The following is an 18546-nucleotide window of genomic DNA, read 5'->3' as shown; positions in this document are numbered from 1 at the left end:
CATTTAAGGTAATTATCGATATGTATATTCATGCTACCATTTTCTTAAATGTTTTGGGTTAGTTTTTGTAGGTCCTTTTCTTCTCTTGTGTTTCCCACTTAGAGAAGTTCCTTTAGCATTTGTTGTAGAGCTGGTTTGGTGGTGCTGAATTCTCTTAGCTTTTGCTTGTCTGTAAAGCTTTTGATTTCTCTGTTGAACCTGAATGAGATCCTTGCTGGGTAGAGTAATCTTGGTTGTAGGTTCTTCCCTTTCATCACTTTAAATATATCATGCCACTCCCTTCTGGCTTGCAGAATTTCTGCTGAGAAATCAGCTGTTAACCTTATGGGAGTTCCCTTATATGTTATTTGTTGTTTTTCCCTTGTTGCTTTTAATAATTTTTCTTTGTCTTTAATTTTTGTCAATTTGATTACTATGTGTCTCGTTGTATTTCTCCTTGGCTTTATCCTGCCTGGGACTCTGCACTGCCTGGACTTGGGTGGCTATTTCCTTTCCCATGTTAGTGATGTTTTCAACTATCATCTCTTCATATATTTCCTCTGGTCCTTTCTCTGTCTCTTCTCCTTCTGGGACCCCTACAATGTGAATGTTGGTGCATTTAATATTGTCCCAGAGGTCTCTTAGGCTGTCTTCATTTCATTTCATTATTTTTCCTTTTTCTGCTCTGTGGCAGTGTATTCCACCATTTCTGTCTTCCAGGACACTTATCCATTCTTATGCCTCAGTTATTCTGCTATTGATTCCTTCTAGTGTATCTTTCATTTCAGTTATTGTATTGTTCATCTCTCTTTGTTTGTTCTTTAATTCTTCTAGGTCTTTGTTAAACCTTTCTTTCATTTTCTCCATCTTTGCCTCCATTCTTTTCCCTAGGTCCTGGATCATCTTTACTATCATTATTCTGAACTATTTTTCTGGAAGGTTGTTTATCTCCACTTCGTTTAATTGTTTTTCTGGGATTTTATCTTGTTCCTTCATCTGGTACGTAGCCCTCTGTCTTTTCATTTTGTCTGTCTTTCTGTCAATGTGGTTTTCTTTCCACAGGCTGCTGGATTGTAGTTCTTCTTGCTTCTGCTGTCTGCCCTCTGGTGGATGAGGCTATCTCAATAAATGACTAAATTTTTAAGATCTAGTTTCTTCATGCCATGAATGAAGATCTAGTTTCTTCATGCCATTATAATTCAAAATTATAATGGAAAGAATGAATGCATGACAGAATTTAAGAAAATTTTGAGAAAAAGGAGAGGAGAAATTATTCTACAGATAGTAATACATATTATATATGTATTTAAATAATGAAGACTGTGAAACTATCATGGGGACAGGACCTGCCCCCCCCCCAAAAAAAAACCTTGAAGACACTTTAAATGCATGTATTTGGAAAGTCAGAGAGAGAGTAAAATTAGTGATTCCTCAGTGGGAAAAGTGTAGATTATCTATGAAATTATGGTGTTCAACACCTAGCTAACTTTATCAGTCAGCAATTGTGGTTGAAAATAGCAGAAAATAATTCTGGCAAGTTTAAGCAGAGACAGATTTACAGAAATCACATTGGGCAGCTCTCACAGTCAGTGGGGAACCAAGCTCAGAAGGTGACAGCATCCAAAAGATGTGAAGAAACTAGGAATAGATCCTCCCTTGAGCCGCTGGACTAGGATGGTTAGGATGCTGCTGTGCTCCTGAAGCATCTGCTAGATCCCACCGCTGCCACCATGACCAAATTCTAATGATCCCTGCATGTTTCACTCACTCCCTTAAGACTCTGAGACCCGGGCAAGAGCATCCAAAGGCAGAGCCTAGGTCACAGGCCTGCATCTTACCCTGGGTGTTGGGAAAGGGATATCTGCCCACTTTCGGTACTGTGGTGAGAGGCAGGGCCCTGGTGCATCAAGTCAGATACGAAGGTGTCCAAATGCTGGGGAGCCAAAAATTTCCACTAACATTTGGAATAACTAAAATTAGAACCGTCCTTTATATCATAGGCCAAAATAAATTCCACGTCTATTCAGAATGTAAATGTGAAACTTGAGACCATAAAAGTACTTAAGGAAAATACACATGAATATTTATGTAATCTTGGCTTGGGAAAGTTGCTAAGCATGATATAAAAATCAGAAGGCCATTAAAAATGTCAGTAGCGAATATTTAATGATCCAGAAAGGGAACCATGGTCTGTTAAATTTTTTAAAAAATAGAATGTTATATGCCAGAATATTAACAGTGGTTTTCTCTGGATGATGAGACCAGAGATGATATTTCATTTCTTCCTTCATGCTCTGTATTCAAGTTTGGTGGGGTTTTTTTTGTTTGTTTCAAAAGCTGTTATTGCTTTTTAAATTTGGAAGATTTGCTTGCTGGATTTGTACGAACACGTAGATGCCGGTGTCTCCATAAGTAAGTTTTATGCTAACCACTACAAAAGTGAAAATAACTCTTTAAAGAGCAGGTAATGAGACACTTGTGTGTAGACACCCCCATCTGTATAAAAATCATGTTGAATGGCTTTTGGTATTGGCTCCATCTGGTGGCGCTTCAAAAGGAGGACCTGAATAATTGGATGATGGCTGTAAGAATGCCCCCCAAGATTATGATGCTTCTCTCACCTCCTCCAGTGTTTTTTGTTTTGGTTTGTTTTATTTTGTCTTGTTTTTAAGAGAACCCATCTGCTTGACTACAAAAGTACCAGTTTGTACTTAGGGTATTGGCATCTAAAGGAAAGCATCACAGATATAAGGATTCTGGAGGTAATGTTTATTGTGGCCTCTATTTCATCACTTTATACTCTTGCCTACAAATAATGAGTTGCCCCACCATTTCCTGTTGTAGCAGCCTTTAGATTCTTAATATCTTGTTCCCTCTTTCCTGGGATTCCTATCTCAGTAAAGGACGCTCAACATCTATTTGACATAAGAGACCAAGTGGGCTCTTCCTGTGTAACGGTGAGTCGCCCAAACAGAATGAAAGGCTCCCCACAGAAACCTTGATACCAAAGGATGGAGGAGAACCCTTTATGTTCAGAAAGGCATATCGTTGACACGTTACAGAAACAGACAAAGAGATCTGGAGAAGCAAAGAAAGAAAGAACACAGAAATGGCCATTTTTTCCATTCTCACCACTCAATTGCTTTTCCTACTTGTAAAAGAAAAATAATCATTCTGGCTTGGAATTTCTAAATGCCTTTAGCCTTTGTGAGTCAATATGTATGACCTTCCTGGGATTTTCTAGTTGATATTGTTATGATCTAAGAGTTCTGCATAAAATGTATATATATATATATATATATATATATATATATGAAAGACTTACTAATATCCTTTTTTCTATGACTGTTTCCTCAGGGAACTCATTGAACATGTCTGTTATTTTTATTTCTCAGTCATAACTGGCATGACTCTGAACTTCTGTAAGTTTCAGAGTCTCCATGTCTCCATCCTTCACGTTAATATAGGAACCTCATTGCTCTGGACTGAAATTAAATTGGTATACAACTGTTCTTGGTATTAGTTGGCTTCGTTAAACGGTTTCACCTCAGTCATTTTTCAGGGTGGACGTAAAACAGCTCGGGCGGCGTATGCATATTTTTTTGAGCTCCATATTTCATGTAGTTTGCTCATGTTGAAATTTTCTGCTATTTTTCTCTTATGTATTTTAATGATTTGGAGCCAGTAGCAGCTAGATGGAAGGAAAAATATGTTCCTTTTTTTTCTGATAGAAGCTAAGAAGAGTTGTTCATACACTGATTTCCTTGGTGTTGAAGAATGAAGTTCTGTTCACTGTTTGTGGAATCTGGTGATGCTCTGGTGAACAGCATCGGTACCACAGTGGTTAGGGATGGGGAAGTGGCAGGAGCTGCATCAAGGCACGTCCCTGCCCACCAGCACCCTCCCCTGGTGGATGAGGAGATGTGGGTGCAATGAGGAGAGGAGCACACACGGCAGGAGGGCTGAGGGCTCTGGGCTCCCAGCTCCCTCCTGCCCAGCAACCCTCAGTCGCACGTGGTACAGTCAGACTCACACTGGTCCTTTTCTTGTCTCTTCCCAGGAGCAGCCTACTGCCAGTTCATGGACATGCTCTTCCCTGGCTGCATTAGTTTGAAGAAAGTAAAATTTCAAGCGAAGTTGGAACATGAGTACATTCACAATTTTAAGCTTCTGCAAGCATCGTTTAAGCGAATGAATGTTGATAAGGTAGGATACACACTTGTACCTCCATAAAATGCATTGTCTTTGCTTAAAATGGTTTTTATGCAGAGATGCAAAAATCCAAGAATGTGTCAATGGGATATATCTTGACATCACTAGAGTAGGTTGGGTCCTGTACTGAGCATAAAGCACCAACCCTCACCTCCCATATTTGCATGAGGTTTTTATTTGAGGAGATTTCTAAACTTGTAGCCATTAGACTAAAAACGCTAACAGAAATTATGAGTGCTGAAATGTTGTTATTCTGTATTAGCATTGCAGATGAGAAATCTTTATGTTTGCCAGATGCCACTGTGGTTCTTTGTGTGTTTTGTTTCTTTAAAGAAATGGCATAGTACGGTAGAAATGGCACAGGTTTGAATCCCAGCACCATGACTTGAGCAAGTTATTTAAATTATTTGAGTCTGAGTTTACCCATCTGTAAAATGGGACTAAAACCCCATTCCCTGTGGTTATGAAATTAAAGCGAGGACTGCATGTTAAAGTGTCCAGTATATACACTCAGATTCTCACTCAATGTCCATAAAATATTCTTTCACCCACTTTGAACTTCATAATTTTATTCTAGAGTGATACAAATGAAGTTAGACTAGAGTCCTTTTTCCCCCATAGAGGACTATTGCTGAAGCCCCTTCAGGCTCTGCATGTTTCCTGCTATTCAAGTACATATTACGTTCATAGTCTTTATTTAGGATATAGCTCTTGGAGAGAACAGTTTGGAAAGAAATGAATTTTGAATAAGGGAAAAGAGAAAAAACAGCAGGGGAGAAATAGAAAGTTTTCTTTTCATAGATAGTAGCAATAAATAGGCTGTGGAAATAAAAATTTAAATTTGGGGGCTTCCCTGGTGGCGCAGTGGTTGAGAGTCTGCCTGCCGATGCAAGGGTTCGTGCCCCGGTCCGAGAAGATCCCACATGCCGTGGAACAGCTGGGCCCGTGAGCCATGGCCACTGAGCCTGCGCGTCTGGAGCCTGTGCTCCGCAACGGGAGAGGCCACAGCAGTGAGAGGCCCGCGTACCGCAAAAAAAAAAAAAAAAAAAAAAAAAATTTTAAATTTTGGGTTATAAGAGATAGAGGTTAAAAAGGAAAGAAAAGTTTGCTGAACTGTATATATTTTTTAATTTATGCAATTAATATCTTCCTAAATCAAAGCATTCTTATCAAAATATTAAGAAAATTTTGGCTTCTCATTTTCTCACAATTTTTATTGCAAAACATATATCCTCTTTAACATTTTAATTTTTTGACTCCTTTTCAACTTGATATCCTTTGCTGTGGTTAATTTCCAATTAGCTCCTTCTGTATTTATTCAAAACCAGAGTTATATAGATTCTTCTTCCTTATTAGCATCACTTCTCTGTACACTTCTGTATCATTTTTCTATACATGCTTCTAGATCAAAAAGGAAAGAAACACCCATTCATAGGTTTATTGACGGAACTTGCTATGTAACAAAGTTGGGGACTCCATATCTCCGTAGAAGTGTACACTCAAGAGAGTGGGTCAGCCATTGTTAAGAAATTTGAAGATAGGGAATTCCCTGGCAGACCAGTGGTTAGGACTCCCAGCTTTCACTGCCGAGGGCACAGGTTCAATCCTGTGTTAGGGAACTAGGATCCTGCAAGCCACGGTGTGGCCCAAAAAAAGAAATTTGAAGATAAAATTCTTGTACTGGAGGAACACTGACCTTTATGACCTTTGTTGGCCTCTCTAGCTTAATATGCTATGATTCTACCCAAAGATCCTGGTATAGAGACAGTGATCCCTGTTCATGTTTGTCATAGCCTGTGACAGCACGTGGGAAGCACATGTACAAATATTTCCTCTCCACCTCAGATTTTGAACTTATGACCCCGGAACTTTCATTTTGATAGGAATTGCTAAGTTAAGTCAACAGAAGTTAAGTGCCTGCTTTGAATGGCTAATGCATCATCATCATCTAAAACTGTTTATAAATGTTCACGTTTGGCAGAGAGCAAAATATAGTAGCATGTTAATTAAAGGGCCTTATGCTCCAAGAAGGCACTTTCTAAAACAATCACAGTACCAGCATAAACAAAACTTATAAGTCAGAAAACATGAAAATACTTAAATAGTACAATGAAAAGACCTCGAAAGGGAATACTGATTGGCTCTTTAGACTGTCCTTTAAAAACACTTAATTTACACCCAGTCTTGATAAGATAGTTACAAAATACAAAAAGAAACCTGTTTAAGACATGTACCCCCCTGGCACATTAACTGTGCTCCAGTGTAACCCATGAATTACTGAGCCCTGTATTGTGGTTAGTTGTTTTTATTTTATGCTTGTCTCTCTACATTGTAAAGACACTCCATGAAAGCTCATTTTGTTTCATAGGAACCGTTAGATTAGTGTGAGTTTTCATTGACTTGAGTCTTATTCATTCGTACTCTCTAATAGCTACAGTCCTTTTAAGAGCTTATTCCAACACAGCTAGACCAAGTGTTACAAAGAAATAAGGAAAACCTTTCAACCTTGAAACAGCACAACATCCCAGACCCATGTTTTGGGGGGGATATGCTTTGGCAATAAACATTCTACGAAGAGGGTCAGCCCCTCTTGACAGCTCAGGGTATTCCTTGTTTCATATGGTTTGTTCAGATGTATTAAATATTCCAGGAGAACCAACTACGACATTTTAATTTTTCTTTAATATAATGAAAAATTATGTGAATTCTGGAGTACCACTGGCTAAGACACTGGGGGAGAGGCCAGCAGACATGAATTGCAGATGTAAGGTTATATTTAGGGAACACTTCAGTTGTATTCAATACAAACAAGGCTGAGGGTCGTGACTCACCAGGTGATTTTATATTGCAGGTAATTCCAGTGGAAAAGCTCGTGAAAGGGCGTTTCCAGGACAACCTGGATTTTATTCAGTGGTTTAAGAAGTTCTATGATGCTAACTACGATGGCAAGGAGTATGACCCCGTAGAAGCACGACAAGGGCAAGATGCAATTCCTCCTCCCGACCCCGGCGAACAGATCTTCAACCTGCCCAAGAAGTCTCACCATGCAAACTCCCCGACAGCAGGTACCGTAACAATGAAATCCTAGAGTCACTTTCACAGGCCCTCCTGCGCCGTACTGTGAACCGATTTACACTTTTAAATATGGATTATCATCTATAATCCTTCAGAGGAGATTCATGAAATATCCATCCTGTCTCCTGTGTGGGCAGTGCCAATTTCTATGTGGCAACATTCAGCAAGACCTCACTTAGCCAACTTCATCCCAAAGTGAAGTCACTGAGGATAAATACCTAGAACTTTAAAAAATGTTTTAACTATTTTAGAGAAAAATCTTTCTAAAATACATTACAAACATTCTTGTGTAGAAAACAGACTTTACCAAGCAGAATGTGTTCTTGTCCAATGAGGGTCATTAGTATAAACATCAGCTGTGATACTGCAGAGTTAAACGATGAAATCCTCAGAAACCATGTGTTTCCATCCTGAACACCAGTGTTCACACTTGTTAAGTCAACGGCCTTAATTCTGTAAGAATGCAAATTCCTTATTTATGCCCAACTTCCAATGAGAATTATTAGAAATGATTATAACAAGACTAATACTAAACTGTGTGGACATGTGTCGGGAACTCAAGGAAGTGTCGGCTAGAGGTAAACATTGGTGAGTCTTCCATATCCAGGTAATTGAAGCTGGAAGTGAGTCCCCAGTGAGAAGGGTAGAGTCCCTGAGGAACTCGAACATGTAATGTTTTGGTAGAAAAGGAAGGGCTTACATAGGACCAGGGAAGACACCAGAAAGATTGAAAGAAATGAAGGAATGACGTGTCAGGGAAATAGAAGGAAGGGAACAGAACGGTCACCAGTGTCTAAATCTGCTGAGGAGTCAAGTACAACGAGGACTGGAAGGGTCCTTTGGGATCACTCAGTGGAATGATGGGTCCAGGAGGGGGCTGAGGAATTGGAGAAAGGAAACTGAGACAGCATAAAAATCCAACTTCAAAGCCATAGAATAAATACGCTTAAACAAAATAAACGAAGCACAGATCTTTGGGAATACATACATTTAAGAGGCAAGAGGAAAGAGGAAGCTGAGAAAAGGAGGAACATCAGGGGAAAAACCAGCTCAACATCAGAGAACAAACAGTAGGACATTTTTAGAAAGAGGGATCACCAACAGCGCTGAGTATTAATTGTTGGAGAGATCAGATAGGATGAAGCCTGAAAATAGGCCAAAGAAAGAAATCTGGCTCCTGGGAGGTGATTAAGAGTTCTTTAGAGAATTGGTCTGTAGAAATGCTGAATCCATACACCTAGATGGCAGCGGCTTATGAACAAGGGCATGACACACAAACGTGAAAGTGATGCGAGAGGAGATTCCACCTTCACCAAATCAGGAGAATAAGTGGAGGAAATAAAAACATTTTGTTGGTGTCGGGGAAGAAGCTGACAGTTGCTTTAGGAAGTAAGCTTGGGGAGAGAACGGTATTGTCCTCGATTTGATTTTGTTTGCTTTTAGGACACGGCACAAGGAGCAGGTTTGTAAGATGGGAGAAAGGTCCGTGAGAAGGAATAATAGGAAAAAGGAGGGGAAACTGGTGGAACAATGACCCTGGGGCTGGAGGGAAAAAATGGGGTCAAGGGCATCGAAAGAGGTTTGGCGAGGAAAGGGAATGTTCACCTTTTTCAGAACAGAAGTGCCGGGAAGAGTTTGGGTAAAAATGAAGCCACAGGGAGTTTGGGGAACAAAAGTTTATTGCAGTTCAAACAGGCCTTCAGCTTTTGTCAGAAAGTGTCATTATTCCAGGACCAGGATAGAGAAGGGGAGTGGTGTGTCTCCTTCAGAGCTGGGGAGACACAGGCAGATGGAGTTGGGGGACAGGAAGGTAGGAAAACCAAGAGCAGCTGGTAGCTCTCACCGCAAGCTCTTTTTCTGCAGCTGCTAATGATGTACAGATTCATCTTGAAACTCAGCTGCTACTTTTTCAAGTTTTCAGCAGTGGAACCGGACAGGCCTCAGAACATTTTTCTTCTACAGTCATAACGTGTCCTTAAATTGGCACCAACCATTCTAACCCCACCCCGCCCCCAAACAGAACTGTCATTATGCTGCCTTGGCCTCATTTTCAAGGAATTCCCTCATCTGTCTTTCACAAAAGCCACAGAGAAACTTGTGCCATTTTGATAGAAAGAATGTCCATGAACCTGGAAAAGAAATACGTTGTTTCCAGAGCTTAACTTCTCTGGTGACAAAGCTCAGGAAACACATTAAAGTCAGCAGATCATAAATCTGGTTTTTAATGTTCTGGAAGACAGTATTGCCAAAGCTTGTGTTCCTGATACCTCGACCATGTTTACCTCATTGGTCTTAATCAAGGAGGAAGGATATTTCCAGAAGTCAAACCAGTCATACGGTTTTTTATGAGACATGTTCTGACTCTTGGACATGGTGGGGTAGTAAAACTATAATGAAAAAATTCTAGCGAGGTATACATCACATGTAGAACATTGTTTTAAAAGCTATAATAGGAGAAAGGCTCCTATAAATACAATGAGACCTCATTTTTTTCTAGAGGTCATGTATCCAACTCTTGGGAAAACAGCCAAGAAAGTGTGAGCCAGAACGTCTTCTAAAAGTCAGAATAGGTGTTGTAAAATCTGTGCTATAAAATTCATATGCTTTACTCTTTCCACAAGGGAGAGTTCCTAGAATACTTACCCAGAGCCTGTTTGCTCTTTCTTTTATATATATTTATTTATTTTTAAAATTGACATCTAATTGACCCACCACATTGTATTAGTTTCAGGTGTACAACATAGTGATTTGGCATTTGTACCCATTGCAAAATGATCACCACAATGATTCCAGTTACCATCTGTACCATACAAAGTTAATACGATATTATTGACTATATTCCCCATGTTGTACTTTACACCCGCATGACTTATTTAGTTTATAACTGGAAACTTGTACTTCTCGACCCCCCTTTGTTTGCTCTTTCTTGACTTGGATATAATTATAACAAACATGGGGATACGGTTTCTCAGCGTGTATCTTATTAGGGCAAGGAGTATACTGATAGCACTACAAAACGTGAACATCAGTCAAAGAAGAGCCAAAAAATCTTAATGAAACCTTATAAATAGTCCAGCAGCCGGAGATCTCTATTGCTGAATGAAAGAGCTCCGTGTCTCTCAGTAGCCCTCAAGATCTGTATGACACCAGCATGTACTAATCGATACACTCAGAGTTCCCTTCTAATTCTTAAGATTTTAATTTTCTATTTATAATCATCTCTCCCATGAATTATTTTACAGTCTCTAAACTAGCCTGTCTGCCTCTGGTCTGAAACCATTCGAGACCATCCTCGTCGTACATAAGTCTGATTGTGTCCATCCAAAATTTAAGACAAATTAAAGTGCTTGATGCGGTGAGGGTCAGCTGTCTGGGAAAGTCACATATCTATGCCAGTCATCTCCCAGTGATGCCAAGTCAGTAGCATTCAGCAGTAATTTCTGTGCCCATCTCTAGGCCTTGGCCGTTAATCATCTGTATTAGTGGAAACAAGCAACGTCTGGTGTAATCGAAAACAGGAGATGGTCTTTAATTATTTTTTCCTTTTGGCTTTGGGATATTTGGTTCATTTTGCAGTGGCTTTATCTCTCTCCAAATATATCCTTAAACTAATATCAAAAGTAATTTGCATGTCCTGACTATAAAACTTGCTAGATTTTTCTGCCATTTCAGTATAGACACCAGTGTTCCGTGGATTCAGGGAAGCCATAGAACCCGTGTCTGTGTGTAAGTCTGGGTGACTTACCTGGGCCGTAACAAGCTTCAGCATGAGCAGAGGCTGTCGCTAAGGGTGGATGGCTGCCTGGCAAGTCTTATTCTATCTACATCCTGAGGAATTGCATCTTGAATTGCTTTTGATCTCCCAACAAGGAGCATGTGTTAAAATACACATTTTTATAATGACAGATATCTATTAAGTGCATATGTCATCGTGAGTCATGATGTTTATAAATTTATTGCTCTGAGCCATATCTGCAACTCGAGATAGCTGTCAGCGGGATCAGTTTTTATGTGTGAGCACTTAACTAAACTTAAAACGAAATTTGAGGTTGCGGTTCCTATAGCAACCACAGCTTAGACATGTTGCAAATCCACATATGTTAATGCATTGAAATCAAACTCCCATATACAAATATAGTGTGATGGATTTAGAGTTGCTATGGAAATTGATTCTGAGCTTTCTCTTTTCCTTAGGGACTTTCCTTTAGACATTGTAGCCTCAAACTAAGATTAGTAGAAATACTAGAAAAATGATTTCAAAAAGGAAGCAACCTAAGAATTAGAATTGAATAGAATAAAGCATTTGAATGATCATAATTAAATTCCTACATGGAGATTTAAATAAATCCTAACAGCGACTTTCAAAAACTGTATTGAGTATATGAATATTATAACACTCTTAATTATCTTTAATTTTGGGTTCTCTAAGGCTGTTCGTACAACCTTAACAAAGGGATTATGTTTATTGATTTTGTTTACCAGTGTTTGCATATTCTTTGAGTACCTGAAATCTAAGTAAGCATCGCCTATCACCTTTGCGGAAAGAAGAGTTGCTTTTACTTTCCCCAAAAGTTTGGGGGTTTTGGGGGGTTTTTTTTTAGGAGAAGCAATGCAATGTAGCAGTTTACAGTGGGGTTTTTTATCCTTGTTCTGATCTTGATTTTCTGGCCCAGAATGTGGTCTCCCTTGGTCAGTGTCACTTGAAAAGAGTATGCATTCTGCAGTTGTTGGTCGTATGGTGTTTTAGAAATATCGGTATCAAGGTAGTGGATGGTGTTATTCAGATCATCTCTGTTTTTACTGATTTGTTGTTGTTGTCTCATTCTAACAATTGCTGCAAAGAGAGTGTTAACATTTATTGTGGAATTACCGGTTTGTCCCTTTAATTCTCTCAATTTTTGTTTCCTGTATTTAGGGCTCTGTTGTTAGATGCGTAGATATTTCTGATTGTTGAGTCATGCTGATGAATTGACCTTTGTATTTTATAAGGCTTCCCTCTTTATCTTTGGTAATACTCTTTGTCTTGAAGTCTATTTTATCTAATTATTAATATAGCCACTCCAGCTTTCTTATGCTTACTGTTTGCGCGGTGTATCTTTCTCCATAACAGGTAAATTTCCACCTATCTTTGTCTTTATATTTAAAGTGTGTCTCTTATAAACAGCATGTAATTGGATCTTGCATTTTTTATTCATTCTGATAATCTCTGGACATTGGAGCGTACAGTCCATTGTTAATGTAATTATTGATTTGGTTGGATTTAGATCTATCATTTGTTTTCTGCTAGTCCCCTTTGTTTTTTGTTTCTCCGTTTCTTTTTTCCTGTTGTCTTCTGAATTTTAAAAATATTTTTTAGCATTCCATCTTAATTTATCCATTGCCTTTTTAACGGTACCGCTTTGCATTGATTTTCTTTTCCAGTGGCTGTTCTAACGATTACCGTATATATTCTTACCTTTTCACAGTGTACTTAATATTTCATGTAAAATGTGGAACCCTGGCAACCCTTCCCTCCACTGTCATTTGTTTTGGCTGTCATATGTATTACATTATAAACCCCACGAGACAGTGTTATAACTTTTGTTTTAAATCAACACTGTCTGATATCGTGGCTTGTGAGCACTTGAAGTGTGCTTATTCTGCCTTGAAATGTGCTGCAGGTATACAATGCGTGCTGAATTTAGAAGACTTGGTATGGGAAAAAATATAAAACTAGTTAATAATTTTTATATTGATTACACATAGAAATTATAATTTGCATATATTGTATACATTTTGCATATATATTAAAATTCATCTCAAGATTTTTTTTTAATGTGGCTACTAGAAAATGTTTACTTACATGGTTCCCATTATATTTCTATTAGGCAATGCTGCTTTAAATAGTCATATGAATTTTAAAGATATTAAGAGAAAAAACTTATTTATTTTTCATATTTTTACCATTTCCAGTGTTCTTCATTCATTCCTGAACATCTGAGTTCCCTACTAATTTAATTTCTCTTGAGACTGAATAACTTTCTTCAGCATTTCTTGTAGAGCAGGTGCAATGGCAACAAATTCTTTTAGTTTTCCTTTTTCTATGAATGTCTTTATTTCACCTTCATTCGTTTGTTTTTTAAACTTCTGTGCATCAAAGTACACTTCTTTTTTTAATTTAATTTTTTATTTATTTATTTATGGCTGCGTTGGGTCTTCATTGCTGTGTGCGGGCTTTCTCTAGTTGCGGTGAGCGGGGGCTACCCTTCGTTGCAATGCACGGGCCTCTCATTGCGGTGGCTTCTCTTGTTGTAGAGCGCGGGCTTCAGTAGTTGTGGCTCGCAGGCTCTAGAGCGTAGGCTCAGCAGTTGTGAGGCGCAGGCTTAGTTGCTCCGCGGCATGTGGGAGCTTCCTGGACCAGGGCTTGAACCTGTGTCACCTGCATTGGCAGATGGATTCTTAACCACTGTGCCACCAGGGAAGACCTCACCTTCAATTTTTTTTTTTTTTTTTTTTTTTTTTTTTGTGGTACGCGGGCCTCTCACTGTTGCGGCCTCTCCTGTTGCGGAGCACAGGCTCCGGACGCGCAGGCTCAGCGGCCATGGCTCACGGGCGCAGCCGCTCCGCGGCATGTGGGATCTTCCCGGACCGGGGCACGAACCCGTGTCCCGTGCATCGGCAGGCGGACTCTCAACCACTGCGCCACCAGGGAAGCCCCTCACCTTCATTCTTAAAGAAAATTTTCCTAGGTAAAGAATTCAGACCGATCTTTTATTCCTCCCTCCCTCCTGTTAAAGATATCTTTCCACTATCTGTGACCGCTAAAGATAAGAAATGCATACTCATTCTAATCACCTTCCCCTATAATGATAAGTTGTTTTTCTCTGGATGCAGTCAAGACTCTTTATCTGTGGGTTTCAGTAGTGTGGCTATGATGTTCTCTTTGAACTTATCTTGTTTTGGAGTTCATTAGACTTCTTAAATCTGTAAGATTATGTCTTTTACCACATTTGGGAGATTTTCAGCCATTATTTTGTCAAATTTTTTTCAGCTCCATTCTCTCTATCCTATTTTTCATTTTTCATTTCATTTTCATTTTTCATTTCTTCATTTTTCCATATGTTAGAGCTTTTGAAATTATCCCTCAGGTCCCTGAGGCTCATTTTTTCCCAGTATTCTCTCTATTCTTTAGATGGTTTCTATTAATGTATCTTCAAGTTAGCCCTCTTCTTCCTCTGTCATCTACATTCTACTACTGAGCAATTTTTAAATTTCAACCTTTTTTTTTCAGTTTTAATTTTTTTTCTTTCTCTCTTGAGATTGCCTATCTTTCATTTATTATGAGCATACTTTACCTGACTGGGAATGGTTATGATAGCTGCTTTAAAGTTCTTGTCTGCTAATTCCACCATTTCCTGACTCTTCATATGTTGAGTAATTTTGGATTGTGTCCTAGACATTGTGATGTTATATTATGGAGACTCTGGATTGTGTTATATTGCTCTGCAGAGTGTTGATGTTTCTGATGTAACAGGTATTAACTCAGAGTCCAAGTAAAAAGTACTCAAAAAGTTATATTTCACTCAAGGGTTCTAACCTTGGCCTCAAGCCTGTACCATTATACAAGACCTTTTTCCTTATTATTGCCAGGATGCAAATCTTCATTTATCTTTTGAGAAACTCCACCCTTTAAACATAAATGTTAGTCTCACCCCAAAGCTATCATTTACTCTAAGAAATGAATATTTCCCATGTCTTCTCTTTAGACTTAAGGAGTCCATAATGGCATTTACTTTCCAGAACCCCATTAGGATAGGCACAGGCAGTGCCACCTTTCTGGTCCCTTCATGATCTCTCCATCAAAGAGAAGTCAGGCCTATTTATTCTTACAACTTCCCAGTGTATATCTGCCTGGTACTGCTGTCTCACAGTCCCCAGTCACCTAACCACATACTGTACTATCCCTATACCTACTTACTTCAAGGATCCAATGTTAATTTTAAAAGATCATGCAATATCAACTCATAACAAGGAAGAAATGCATTTTTCTTACCAGTCCCGTAATTAACAAGACTTCTTTTCAAATAAGTGTTAGCACTTCTCCTTATTATTTGAACAATGTATCTTTCACTCAGTCCCTGCCCTATATCAGCATTGCATGCCCTTGGCCTGTTCATGTTGAGAAACCATCCCATTGCTAAGCTGCATACCAGTTAATGGCTACACCCTTAGCTACAAGTAGGCCTGGAGAAAATGGGAAAAAATTATGATGGTCCAATTAATTAAATTCTTAGTTGACATTCCCTACTCCCTAGAAGGAGAAGAGGGGTATTGGTGGTTTTGTTCCTCCAGTTACACATCTATCGTATGTGAAATATATAAGATAGGCGTTGGGATACTTTTCTCCTCGAAGAATAATTAAAACGGCATTTCCGTATCTATAACACTGATAAAACCACAGCATCACATATGAGCAGTGCTCTGCCTTGCCAGGAGACTGAGTATCTATGAGTTTGGAATATTGGGCACAGAGAGGAGCAAAGAGTCATGAAGAATTCAGGAGCTTCAGATAGGAATCTTCTGGCAGTGCCTGTGTAAGAGGCCAAGGGCTTCTTCCAAGGAAGAGCCCTGCATTTTTCATTTCCATCACAACGTGTTTGCTTAAGGAAACAGCACCTTTGACAGACAATTTGCTAATTCAGTTTATAATTTTTAATTGTTTTGGCTTTGGGGGATCAAAATATGTCACAGTTTTGTTTTTTTTAAAACCGGAATTTTTTCAAGCTTGGAGATCAAAACCTACAAAATGTTGTGGTGTTATTGTTGTGTAACTCTCAAAATCTAAATCTAATATGAATAGAATTTTTAATGGAAGTTAGGGAAAAGGAAAACATTTAAAATGTAGAGGGAGTCATCAAATATAGAGGGAGTAAGTATTGAATACATACTAAATGCCAGCTATTGTTCTAAACACTTAGCCTGTGTTAGCTCAGTTTAGCGTCACAACAATCCTCAATGGTAGAGAGTTCCCATTACACCCCTATTTTAAAGTTGAGGAAACTGAGGCACAGAGAGGTTCAGCAACTTGTCAGGGTCACACACTGGAAATAGGGAACCCTGTGATTCCAGAGCCTGATGCTCTTTAACCATTATATTATTATATTGCCTCTCTCAAATACCATGGATATGGTCTTATGTTATGTTCTTATCTGCTCCCCACACTATACTGAACCGCGTAAATTTTCACAAACGAAATTCAAATTGCATACTGAATGGAGGAAATAAAAGGCTCTCCAGTGTTGTAAAGCAGGGGTCCCCAACCCCCAGGCCACGGACTGGTAGCAGTCCGTGGCCTGTTAGGAACCGGGCCGCACAGCAGGAGGTGAGCGGCAGGCGAGCGGCAGGCAGGCGAAGTTTCATCTGTATTTACAGCCGCTCCCCATCGCTCCCCAGTGTCACATTACTGCTGAACCATCCCCCCCCTCCCCCAGTCCGTGGAAAAATTGTCTTCCACGGAACCGGTCCCTGGTGCCAAAAAAGTTGGCGACCACTGTTGTAAAGGTTTGAAACAGAGCACATGCTGTTCTATTCAAACGGCATTTATTTTTTTAAAGAGCAATAATTTTTATTTATTTTTTATTTTTTTAAGGGTTTTTTAAAAATAAATTTATTTATTTATTTATTTTTGGCTGCGTTGGGTCTTTGTTGCTGCACATGGGCTTTCTCTAGTTGCGGTGAGCGGGGACTACTCTTCGTTGTGGTGCATGGGCTTCTCATTGCGGTGGCTTCTCTTGTTGCGGAGCATGGGCTGTAGGCACACCGGCTTCAGTAGTTGTAGCTCGCAGGCTCTAGAGCACAGGCTCAGTAGTTGTGGCGCACGGGCTTACTTGCTCCGCGGCATGTGGGATCTTCTCGGACGAGGGATCAAACCTGTGTCCCCTGCATTGACAGGCAGATTCTTAACCACTGCACCACCAGGGAAGTCCCAAGAGCAATAATTTTTAAATGTTCAAAAACATTCCCGTCATCCTTGCAATAGGCTCTTGGGTGAGAGTCACTATATTTGATATATGTTTGTAAATGCAGGAAACGTTAAGCCACTTGTTCCAGGCCTCTTATCAGCCCCGAAGTAGAAATGTGTATAAGGCCCAGAAAACTGAGCCCTAGGTTAGTGGGATTACTTATCTCAGATTTCTTAATCCTTCAATTCAGATAATTCTCTGAGTTAATGGTCTGGGTGATTACAAAGTGAAGAGTAAGTGCTTCAGACAAAACTGGCCCGAATTTCAGCATGTCATACTCTGTGCCCTCACAGCGGGCTTTGCAGAAGAGGGTAAGGGCCTCCACTGTTGCCCCAGCTGCACCTGGGAAGCAAGCCATCCTAGCCCTTTTTTAAACACTGCTGGGTCCTTTCATAACCAGCACTGGGCCATTCTTATATAGCTGCTCCCTCTACATGCCGAACTATTAATCAGTTCTGCAACTCAACCGCACGTGTTCCTGTGACGGATCGTTCCTTTTCTCTCCATAGATATAATAACTTGGCATTTCGCTTCTCAGCCTCACCATAAAACTTGTCAAACCTCAAATAGGCCATAGCTTACCATTTAGTTCAGTTTCCATGAGCAGAACATCACAGATCACCAGTGAGCCTACTTTTCTTTATCATTGGTGCCTTTTTTTGTCCCTTGGTATGTTGGGCAGGAATAGCAAAGAGTTTTGACCTGAAGAATTTTCTATACTCCCTTTGAATTGGGTTCCGTATGAGGGGAGTCACATCCCATCCCCTTTCCCATATTCTGTTGGTTAGAAGCAAGCCACGGGTCCCACCCACATTCCAGGGGAGAGGACTGCACAAAGGTGGGAATAGCAGGAAGTGAAGATGTAGCAGTCACCTTAAGTTCTGTAGTCACAGAAGTTTACAGTTTACCATGGGGACTCTGGGGAGTCACTGAAAGGTTTTTTGTTTTTGTTTTTGTTTTTTGCGGTACGCGGGCCTCTCACTGTTGTGGCCTCTCCCGTTGCAGAGCACAGGCTGCGGACGCACAGGCTCAGCAGCCATGGCTCACAGGCCTAGCCGCTCCGCGGCATGTGGGATCTTCCCGGACTGGGGCACGAACACGTATCCCCTGCATCGGCAGGCGGACTCTCAACCACTGCGCCACCAGGGAAGCCCACTGAAAGGTTTTAAGTACAACAGCTAAGAAGCTGTTGCAGCCAAACATGTAGGAGTGGAGGGTGGCCTGAATAAAGGTCATGGCCATGTGGGTTATAGAGACTTTTAAGCAGGTTTAGTCAACA

The 18546-nt window shown here is 39.9% G+C and overlaps 1 protein-coding gene across 3 annotated transcripts in view; it reads left to right on the top strand.

Moving 5' to 3' along the window:
- Positions 1 to 18546, top strand: part of MAPRE2 (microtubule associated protein RP/EB family member 2) — a 158460-nt gene that overhangs the window by 116239 nt on the left and 23675 nt on the right. For all 3 annotated transcript variants that reach the window (XM_082853682.1, XM_082853680.1, XM_082853681.1), the window contains 2 exons: positions 4040 to 4185; positions 7043 to 7256. In XM_082853682.1, coding sequence (XP_082709808.1) covers positions 4040 to 4185; positions 7043 to 7256 — 360 coding nt within the window. The remainder of the gene's footprint in view (positions 1 to 4039; positions 4186 to 7042; positions 7257 to 18546) is intronic.

Source organism: Leucopleurus acutus (genome assembly GCF_964270905.1).
Source record: "Leucopleurus acutus genome assembly, chromosome: 13".
NCBI lineage: Eukaryota > Metazoa > Chordata > Mammalia > Artiodactyla > Delphinidae > Leucopleurus > Leucopleurus acutus.
The sequence above is the reverse complement of the archived record's forward strand: the minus strand, read 5'-3'. Positions and strand labels throughout refer to the sequence as shown.